The sequence below is a fragment of the Nicotiana tomentosiformis genome, chromosome 12 (assembly GCF_000390325.3).
Source record: "Nicotiana tomentosiformis chromosome 12, ASM39032v3, whole genome shotgun sequence".
Lineage (NCBI taxonomy): Eukaryota > Viridiplantae > Streptophyta > Magnoliopsida > Solanales > Solanaceae > Nicotiana > Nicotiana tomentosiformis.
In genome coordinates, this window is record NC_090823.1 from 69842459 (window position 1) to 69854548 (window position 12090).

Below are 12090 nucleotides of genomic sequence, written 5' to 3' on the forward strand. Positions count from 1 at the left end.
CCTCAATGTTATGGGTGTCTCGAGTTGCAGATCGAGTACCACCATGAATGCTATTTTCAGGTTCAGAATGTTGGTTTGCCTCAAGGGCCACATGCAAACTAACGTCTAGTGGTACTTCGATCCAAGCTTCAGGTACTCTGACTCGAACTTCCATGGCATCGATAAGCGGCCTTCCGGCCCTGGGCGTCAAGTTGTTGGTTTCATCTTGAAGGCCGACTTCATTTTCAATAGGTAAAGCCATTAATCGAGGGTTTTCAAAAGACAAGTGTAAAATGGTGTGTGTTGTAGATTTGTATCAAATAACCACTGTTTTCCTCAGCCCCACGGTGTGTGCCAAACTGTTTACCCGAAAAATCTGATAGAGTTGAATTTGTACATAGTTCTAAGGGTATGTGGTATAACTTGACATAAATCGTAAAGAGAAATAGAAATATCCAATCTTGACTATAAAGAATAAAAGATAAACATAGTAGAAAGGAGGAAAATGAATGAGCAAAATAAGATGAAGTGATGGAGCTCAAAAAGGTTAATCTTTCAATATGAGAAAATAGGATTCTTGTTACAATGTGAATGTCTCGCTGCCCTACAGAAACAACAATCATCCCTTTTATAGTAGAGGGATCCTACTTTAGATATAATAAAAAATACATAGTGAGGAACCCATGATGAGTTAGCTTTTCCCTAATTCCTGCCAGGATTCTCTCCCCAAGTGCGGTTGCAATGGCTCTTGTATGTGAGCTCGATATTGACTCGAGCTCTCGATCTTGACTCGAGCTCGATTCCGACTCGGAGTCTGATATCAATTCGGGGTCGGTGCCGGTCAGCCTATGGATCTTAAGCTCGATAACTTCGCTTCGCCTAGTAGCTCGATTTGGATTCGAGCTCGATAATGATATCGAGCTTGATAATGATATAGAGCTTGACATTGATTGATCCTAGAACTCGAAGCTTGATGACCTGACTTCGGACCCCAATCTGATATTACGAAGACACTCTTTGATCAAAATATTACCATATCGACCAGTTCGTATGACGGACTGATCGATTTTGGCCGTACACAAAATCATAAGCACCACATTAATGAAAATATAGACAAGAAGGGACAATACCAAGAAGCCATAAAAAAGCAGAATAAAAACAACCAGATAGTAAGGTGATCAACAATGAAAAAAATAATGGTTAGTCATAAAAACCTACTACCAACAGAAATCGAGACTGCGTGCCAATACTACTGTTATGAACACTCTAGACTACCCACTCTACTACCCTAATCCTCGACCTCCATACCTTCCTATCAAGGGTCATGTTTTCGGTCAGCTGAAGCTGCGCCATGTCTTGCCTAATCACCTCTCCCCACATCTTCTTTGTCCTACCTCTATTTCTCCGTAGACCCTCCAATGTCAACCTCTCACACCTCCTCACCAGGGCGTCTGTGCTCCTCCTCCTCACATGACCAAACCACCTAAGTCGCGCTTCCCGCATCTTGTCCTCAATAGGGGCCACACCCAACTTGTCGTGAATAACTTCATTTCTAATCTTATCTAACCTGGTGTGCCCGCACATCCATCTCAACATTCTCATCTCTGCTACCTTCATCTTTTGGACATGAGCGATCTTGACTGGCCAACACTCATCCCCATACAACATCGTTGATCTGACTACCACTCTGTAGAACTTACCCTTAAGTTTCGGTGGCACCTTCTTGTCATACAAAACACCGGAAGCGAGTCTCCATTTTATCCATCCCGCCCCAATACGATGTATGACATCTTCATCAATCTTCCCATCCCCTTGAATAATAGACCCAAGGTACTTAAATCATTTAAAATGAACTATTACTCTAATATTTATACCTTAAAATCAACTAAAATTTTGGTTATTAAACTTTCTTATTTGAATTCTGTAAGAACTACTAATATTTAGGACTTTAAAATGTTTAAGAGTTTACTTTATAAAACTATAATACCTTCCATGTTAGTATTTCTAATATTTAGTTTTTCAAAATTAGGAAAAACATTATTGCCTTAATAACGAACTTAATGCATGTTGAACGTATTACTTGTCAAAACATTCTTGAAATTAAATAAAGTGGATGGAATTGTGAATCTTCTATTTTCTTTATATCATAAATCAATTACTATTTGAAGTCTAAATAAATAAAATATAGAAAGATAAATAGTTAAACGTCACAGTATCAATTGATGATGAATATGTTTAATGGCTATTTCTGATTTCTATGCTATTATATTTGAACTACTTTCCTATTCAAATAATATTATTTATTTGTCATTCATATAATATTTAAGAATGATACTCAATAATTAGAATAAATAGCTAGCAAAACTTAAAAGAGATAGAGGTGATTAGCAATAGTCAATAACACTAATGATTCTTCAAATACAAAGATCCAAAGTGAAATGTCAGATAAATTCTTACCCTTTAAAATTGAATTTTTATTGCATAATTGAAACCCCAAACAAACTAATACTAACAATTTGCGAAAAAATACATTATTTCCTTTAAAATTAAGAAAAAGATAATTAAGTATTAAAATTTGCTACAACAAAAATATCAAATTCAAATTTTTTAAAACTAATCATTGTACAATAAATTATTTTTAAAGTACTCAAAATTGTTAGGGTATATATATCGAGTAAAATCATTTATAGTAAAATAATGTTAGATTGGCTAAGAGAAAACTTGAAACAATAAGGATGGAACAATTGAAGACAAAATATATTTTAAATGTTCAAAAAAATGATAACATTCAATTCCTTTTTAAATTACTCATCGTACATATAAGCATTTAAATTTTATTGGGTTTAATCCATAAAATTATTTGGACTATATTAATTTAAGACACTAGTCCAAATAAATATTGTTGCTAGTGAATTGAGTTAATTCAACATATATGTGTTGGGCTAGTCCATTTAATTGGACTATAAATTAAATGATAAGCCCACTTCATTAGCCCAAGGTCCAAATGACTATTAGCCCATCTTCAAGCCTAGGCTCATGCCGCGTGTCAAGTGATGTGGCAATCCAAGCCAAACAAATGAGCCAATGAAATTATGCCATGTGTCAAGAAAGGGTGGCATACCAAGTCAAATCAACAACCAATAGAGTTGTGACAAATGTCTGGATGGTATTGATCAGTTCAAATGGACCGATCAAATCGCATAGCCACACCACTCCCTACAACTATAAATAGAGATTTTTATAAAGCTAGAATACACCAGAAGTGATAACAAGAAGCAAGCAGAGAGCTCGTGGATCAAATGCTGTAGAATTCTCTACAAGCTACAAGTTCAAGCACTCAAGATACAAGTTCAAGTTCAAGATCGAAAACGAAGGCAAATTAAATACCAAGGTGTTCAAGATCAAATTAGTTGTTTGTGATCAAATCCAAATTCAAGTTCAAGAAGGAGATTCAAGACCAACCTTTACATGCCCTTGAATCAAAATAAAAATCAAGCTCATTAAGATACTTTACATTCTTAAAGAATTAGAGGATTACCAAGGAGATTGTAACACTTATCATTTATTGAAACCAAATACTACATTTGTTACATAATTTTCTAGCCTTGATTATTTATTTTTCTTGACGTAAAAATTTTTTGTTACAAATTTATGGCACGCCCAGTGGGACAAATCTCTACCTCTCATCTCTTCAATTACCAAAATTCAAGAACGCCGAAATAGCTCCTAAGATTATCAATTTCAAATCCACTGTTGCTAAGGCTACAGAATCCAAGTTTTCATCTCATGTTGAAAACTTGTTGGATGCTACTATGGAAAGCGTAGGACCTGTCATTAGGAACAATGCAAACTTGCTGGGACAACAAGCATTTCAAATTCCATCTGTATCGGTTCCTATCTTTGATTTTCGATCCTCAAAGGGGGCAAGATCCTTTCCAGCTGAATTGAAAGAAGGATAAAACATTGCTAAAATTGTTGAAAAGACATTAGCTCTACATAGCCCGTCTAGATCTAAGAATCTCATCACACAAGATGATGATGATGTCTTGATTACTGGATCTGCTCCAATCACTCCACGTGAGTTGTTCCACTCAAAGTATGGTATAAGAGAAAATCCATACTTTGCTCCACCATCCACGATAGTTATCCAATCAATGGTGACTAACACTTCAACTGTTGAAGAGCAACTCACAAATTTAACAAAGGCAATTGAAGGGTTAACGAAGCATATGCAAGATCAAGATAATCAAATTGTCAAGCTGACAGATAGAGTTGAAAGCATGATGGAGGGAGATTCAAGTCATGCCCATGTAAAGTTCCCTATGATGCAAGATAAAGGAAACTCATCTACAAGGCAAACAACGGCTCATAAAGAACTTCAGATTTCATCTGACGAGGTTATTCCTATTGACCAATTGAAAGACTTTATCATGGGAACCTATCACGATCCCATTTTCCCTCCGTAGAAAGCCGTGATGACAACTAGTCTCTACGACTAGGTAAGCCTATTATTTTGACAGCAATTAAGCAAATGTAAATAAAAAAATAATCAACCAGTTTGATAAACTCATATAACTACTAAAAATCAAAATCTCAACCATACAATTCCCAAGAACTATGGAATAGAGTCATAAGCACTATGGAATAACTAAAACATTTGATACATCACTATTTGTGAGAAAATACAACAGTAACTGAGAATAAGGGAAGGGGACTCCGAGGCCTGCGGACGCCGAGTAGGCATACCTTGAAGCCTCCGATAAATGCATCTAGTAGAAAAATCTCTATCTACTGGCACGAGCGGACGTACCTGGATCTGTACAAAAAGATGTGTAGAAGCGTAGTATGAATATACCACAACGGTACCCAACAAGTATCAAGCCTAACCTCAGTAGAGTAGTGATGAGGCCAGGTCAAGACACCTACTAGGATATGAAATAGACAGTATAAGATGAAATACAGATATAAAATGGAAAGTAAGAAAACAACTAATACGGAACGGGATGATAGCATAAAAGAAACAACTAGAGAACTACAATGACCATGTATGGACCACAGTTCGATAGAACACTGAAGAATGAAACAACAGATATAACTCTCCACCAAAATACTTAGTAACATGAAATAACAACAAGAATCACATCGAGGTACCGACTCGTGTATAATAAAATCAAAACCGAGCTACTGCCTAGTATAATCAAGAATAACAACCGAGGTACCGCCTCGTATTCCCATTTCTAAATATCAATCATAATCCTTCCTTATGCCGCCGTGTGAACCATACATTTGAAAATAGGTTTTGAAAATAGTTTTCCCGAAATAGCTCACCTTATGACGCCGCATGACTTCACGTAGTTCCCCTACAAGCAACACGCACATAAGTCCCACCTTATACCGCCGCATGCACATCAACCCAACCCTTATACCGCCGCATGTGCATCAATATCATATCACAATAACAACATCGCACCACAAGTGTCCACATATCACAACTTGCCAACAACAACAATATCAATGTTTCCACAACAATAGCCCATGGCTCAAACACAACGTATGCGAGAATATCGATAACAATAATGGATGGAAAATGCTCACTAGGATAGATGTTTTAACAATAACCAATATCGCCTCTACGTATTAATAACTTCCACAACCTCAACAACAATATCAACGAGAAAACAACGTGTAACCACGATATTAGATAAAACTAATTCACAATAAAGGAAATAATCTTCAATAATGATCAAATAACGGAAGTCAACAAATAAAGGGCAACATGGACAATTAATTCAACAATGATAATTAACAATGAAGAGATAACATGTGACAATAAAGGGGCAGCAAGTTCAACTAAAGCACGTGGGCAATTTAGCAAGTAAGATGTAGAACAACTTCTAAACAATACGACTAAAGCATTTAAGGATAGTCTAACACAATTAAGAATGATTTAACCACGAGAATCTAGAACATAATATGACATTCAATTAAAGCATGGAAATAGTCTAAGTAACCTAAACCGGTCAAATACTACGTACAACCCGTGTACCCCCTCGTCACCTTGCATACACAAATTTTACTTAGCACAATTGAATCAACAATACCAATCCTAAGGGGTAGTTCCCCCACACGAAGTTAGGCAAGACACTTACCTCAAATAGGCCAATTCACAACTCGAAAATAGCTTTTTCCTTAAAGTCCGCCTCCACAGGGCTCAAATCTAACCAAAATCGACTCAATAACATCAAACAATGCTAGGAAATTCAATTGCAATAGAGTTAAGATTTTTACACTTTTCCCAAAAGTCAACAAAAGTCAACCCGGGGTTTGCCCGATCAAAACCCAGGTCCAATGGTAGATTCTGTCTACCCATGACCCCACGAGTTCATATATGTGATTAGTTTCAAAATCCGAGTCCAAATCAACTCTCAAAACTCAATTTCTTATTTTTCAAAAACTCGACAAAGTTTCATAAATTTCTACTTTGATTCACATGATTTTGATGTTAAAATTTAAGATAAGTTGATGTAATATAATTAGAAATAGGTTAGAATTACTTACCCAAAGTTTGTAGGTGAAAATCCCCTCTCCAAGTCATCTCCTACCGAGTCTAGGGTTAAACAATGAGAGAATGACCTCAAAACTCCCGTACCTTAGCTATTTGTCCAGTTGCAGATGTCGCATTTGCGACCTTGGGTTCGCAATTGCGAACCTCACAAATGCGAAGAACCACTCACAAATGCGAAGTCCTTCCATCTCTGTTGTCATCGCAATTGCGATGAATAGTTCGCAATTGCGACCATGATGATCGCAAATGCGAAGAAGCTATCCCCAGGTACACTTCGCAAATGCGAAATGCGAACCCAACAGACTTGGCAACCTTCGCAAATGCGAACTCAGACCTCCAATTGCGAGATCTAAGGCCTGTGTAGAAAACCAGCAACTTCCAATTCTAACAACACTCCACTAAGCGTCTGAATCTCATCCGAGCCCTCGAGGCTCCAAACCAAACATGCACATGAGTCTAAAAACATCATACGAACTCGCTCGCGTGATCAAAACACCAATATAACATATAGAACTATGAATTGGATACCAAAACGAATGAAATTTTCAAAGAATCTTAAGAACCTTTAATCTTACAATCGGACGTCCGAATCACATCAAATCAACTCCATTTTGCACCATTTTTTGCAGACAAGTCGTAATTAATGTAATCAACTTATACCAAGTTCCGGAACCAAGATCTGAACCCGGTAGCAACTAAGTCAAACTACGGTCAAACTTGGGATTTTTTTAAGCTTTTAAACTTCTAGTTTTCAACAAATGGCGATAATTCAAGCTAGGGACTTCCGAATTCGATTCCGGGCATACGCCCAAGTCCCAAATCACGATACGGACCCACCGAGACCATCAAAACACTAATCCGGATCTGTTTTCTCAAAACATTGACTAAAGTCAACTCAAATGAATTTTAAAGCATAATTTGACATTTTCGATAATTGTTCACATATAAATCTTCTGGAAAAGACACAGACTGTGCACGTAAATCAAGAAAGGCTAAACGGAGCTAATCGAGGTGTCGAAACACAGAATTGAGGGTTAAAACTATAAATGACCTATCGGGTCATCACATTCACCACCTCTAAAACAAACATTCATACTCGAACGGACATAGAAAAGTACCTGGACTGGTGAAAAGGTATGTATATCTACTCCGTATGTCCGACTCGGACTGCCACATGGCTTCCTCGATCGGCTGACCTCTCTATTACACTCGAATTGAAGGATAACTCTTAGACCTCAACTGCCGGACCTGCCGGGCTAGAATAGCTACCAGCTCCTCCTCATAGGTCAAATCCTTATCCAATTGGACTGAGCTGAAATCTAACAGTTGGGATGAATCACTGTGATACTTCCGGAATATGGACACATGGAGCACTTGATGGACTGCTGATAAACTAGGTGGCAAGGCGATCTTGTAGGCCACCTCTCCAATCCACTCAAGAAACTCGAAAGGTCTAATATACCTAGGGCTCAACTTGCCCTTCCTTCCGAGTCTCACAACACCCTTCATGGGCGAAACTCGGAGCAAGAGTTTGTCACACCCCAACATCGGGGAGCGCGACCGGCACTCAACCGAGTGAACCCGGTCGAGCAAGCCTATTAAACCTTTCCTACCCGACTCATTCATAATCCAAAAAGGGATCGCATCACCATTTGTAAAACAGGGGAGAGATCAGTTATATAAATATATAAACGTTACTAGTTCATTTTTTCTTATATACATTATGCCATAGTTGAGTTTCCAAAATAAAACTCGATCCAACGACCACCCCAACATACATACATGACCCACATAAACGTCTACGGAGCCTCTAAGGGTACAAAAGATCAACATGACAATGCCGGCAACAAGCACCGGCTATACCTCAAAATATGAAAACTTATATAAAATAAGGACTGCATGACCCCTGGGAGAAATGGGGCTCACCAAGACTGCTGTGAGGAGAGAAAGAGAGCACCACTATCTGCGATGGAACCACCTACATCCATTCAAAGATGTAGCGCCCCCGGCAAAAGGGACGTTAGTACTGTCGAATACTACTAGTATGTAAGGCAAACACCAATATTAGTAGAATGAACAGTGAAACAAAGAGAAGGCGGTCATAATAATCAATAAGTACTTCATAGAAATATAAAGAAACACCAAGTAAGGATCACATAGTTTCCAATTCAATCTTTCCATCTTCTTAGATTAATAATCTTTAGTGCCAAAGCCACAACTGACAATGCCACCGTGTTTATTTACACGGAGTCCGGTCTCGGCCCGACCGGCTAAGCCATCTCAAGTGAGACATATCCATATCCACCATGTAAATAAATAATTCCAACACAAATGCCACCATGTATACAGCATGGCGTCCGATCTCGGCCCGATCGGCTAAGCCATCTCACTTGAGACATAACCTCTTTCAATTGTTCACTCAATTCACATTTCTTTCCCATCTTTCGTTACATGGTGCAAACAGCCCCATTTATTAAGTAGTTCTTGGCACTTGGGAACATTTTACAATTTAAGTCTTTCCCTTTTTATTCATTCAAATAACATCATAATTCATGTCGATAAGTACCATCACATAAGGCATTGCACACATAAGGGAAGGAGCTTGGAAAATCATAATTACGTTCTCAAATAGCATGATGACATGGTAACCATCTAAAATAATTAGGGAACATAAATCTTTCAATCCAACACACTAAGGCAAACAATTCTAGTATGATCAAGTTGGAACTTACACCAATTATTCGGACGCCAGGAGTTCGATTCTAAGAAGAAGAGAGTTAGCCATACATACCTCAATTGCACTTCTTTAGACTCTACAATTATCCGGAACCCTTAGCAACCTCAATCTATTTAGCAATATACAAATTGAACCCAGAATTAGGAAAATGTTCATGGTTCTAGCTCACTTTTTCCCCACACTCTTTATCACACATGCATGCAAGATAAACCACCCTCATACCCATTAAGAGCTGGGGTGATGAAGCCTTACCTTTTAGGATGAAGAATTTGGTGCTCTACTTGAATATTTCCAAAGCTTTGAGTGATGGTGGAAGATCAATTTGATGAAAAATTAGGCCCTCCCTCTAGAACCCTCTCTCTCACTCTAGAAATATCAAAAATGAGCTTCAAAATAGACTAAATGGGTGTTTTAACGGAATGGGGGTCGGGTTTTAAATTAAGAAAAAGGGTGCCCCGAAACAGGTCTGCGGTCGCATATGCGACCGCATAATGGTTATGCTGTCCGCAAAGTGACCACAAAAATGGCCCTCAGGGGCCTAAACCTTTGGACACGATATGCGACCAGTATGCGGTCCGCATACCTATTCTGCGGTCGCATAATGCACCGCAACACTCCCTGCGCAGAAACCCAGGAGGAATTATGCGACCAATATGCGGTCCGTATAGTGATTATGCGGTCGCACAATCGACCGCAAAACTAACCTCAAATTGGCCAAACTTTCTGCTTCACTCTGCGGCCATTATGTGATCCGCAGAGTGATTATGCGGGCGCATAATGGGCCGCAGAAACGCGTTCGTCTGCGAAACATTTTCCTCAAAGTCCGTAGGGTACTGTTCAATCCAAAAAGTCCGAACCGCGGCTTGCAAACTCGCCTTGAAGAATTTCTACTATAGTAACGCAGGAATCTATCTTGGCACCACGAAACCCCGAGTTTTTGGTTAAAATGTTTACGGGTCTTTACAACCCGCTCCCCAACCATGAATGCAACATCACGAACTCTACGGTCGGCCTAACTCTTCTGCCTAGACTGAAGGGTGCAAAGTCGTTCCGGAATAATCTTGACCTTATCCAAGGCATCCTGTACTAAATCTATACCCAACAACCGAGCCTCCCCCGGCGCGAACCATCCAACTGGCAAACGGCACTGCCTCCCATATAATGCCTCATAGGGAGCCATCTAAATGCTAGACTGGTAGCTGTTATTGTAGGCAAACTCCCCGAGCGGCAAACACTGATCCCCAGAACCCCCGAAATCCATAACACATGCACGAAGCATATCCTCTAAAATCTGAATAGTGCGCTTGGATTGTCCGTTCGTCTGGGGATGAAATGATGTACTCAACTCAAACTACGTGCCTAACTCACACTGCACGACCCTCCAAAAGTGTGAGGTAAACTATGTACCTCGATCATAAATGATAGACACGGGCACACCATGAAGACGGACGATCTCTTGGATGTAGATCTTAGCTAACTGCTTTGAAGAATATGTAACTGCCACTGGAATGAAATTGGCCGACTTGGTCAACCTATCCACAATCACTCATACTGCATCGAACTTCCTCTGAGTCCGTGGGAGCCTAAAAACAAAATCCATAGTAACCCACTCCCATTTCCGCTTTGGGATCTCTAACCTCTGAAGCAATCCACCTGGTCACTGATGCTCATACTTCACCAGTTGATAGTTTAGGCACAGAGATACATACTCCACTATGTCCTTCTCATTCTCCTCCACCAATAGTGCTGCCTCAAGTCCTGATACATCTTGGTGGCACCTGGGTAAATGGAGTACCGCAAACTATGAGCCTCCTAAAGAATCAACTCACACAACCCATCTACATTGGGCACACATAGCCTGCCCTGCATCCATAACACACCATCATCCCCAATAGTGATCTCCTTGGCATCGCCGTGCTGAATCGTGTCCTTGAGGACAAGCAGATGGGGTCGTCATACTAACGCTCTCTGATACGATCATATAGAGAAGACCGAGAAACCACACAAGCCAAAACTCGACTCGGCTCCGAAACATCCAATCTAACAAACCGGTTGGCCAAGGCCTGAACCTCCAAAGCTAATGGCCTCTCTGCTACTGCTAGATATGCTAGACTATCCAAACTCTCCGCCTTTCGACTCAAGGCATCGACTACCATATTGGCCTTCTCGGGATGATATAGAATGGTGATATCATAGTTCTTAAGAAACTCTAGCCATCTCCACTGCCGCAAGTTAAGATTCTTTTGTTTGAACAGATGCTGTAGACTTCGGTGGTCGGTAAAGACCTCACAAGGGACACCGTACAAATAGTGCTGCCAAATCTTCAAGGCATGAATAATAGCTGCTAACTCAAGGTCGTGGACATGATAGTTCTTCTCATGCACCTTCAGCTATCTAGACGCATAGGAAATCACCCTACCGTCCTACATCAACACCGCACCGAGACCAATAAGTGATGCATCACAATACACAGTATACGACCCCGAACCCGAAGGCAACACCAACACAGGGACTGTAGTCAAAACAGTCTTGAGATTTTAAACCCCCCCCCCCCCCCCCAACTCCTTGGTCCACCTGAACGGAGCACCTTTCTACGTCAATCTGGTCATAGGTGCAGCAATAGATGAGAAACCCTCAATGAATCGATGGTAATACCCTGCCAAACCAAGGAAACTCCAGATTTTAGTAGCTGAAGACGGTCTGGGCCAACTCTACACTACTTCAATCTTCTTTGGGTCCACCTTAATTCCCTCGCTCGACACTACATGACCCAGAAATGCCACCAAATCAAGCCAGAATTCACACTTTG

General features: G+C 39.9%; 1 protein-coding gene across 1 annotated transcript; it reads right to left on the reverse strand.

Moving 5' to 3' along the window:
• Positions 1-342: 342 nt before the first annotated feature.
• Positions 343-1596, reverse strand: LOC138902824 (uncharacterized). Its single transcript, XM_070190724.1, has 2 exons — positions 1288-1596; positions 343-444 (listed from the first exon to the last, which is right to left on the reverse strand). Exons 1-2 carry the CDS (start codon positions 1594-1596, stop codon positions 343-345), a joined length of 411 nt encoding a protein of 136 aa, XP_070046825.1.
• Positions 1597-12090: the final 10494 nt, after the last annotated feature.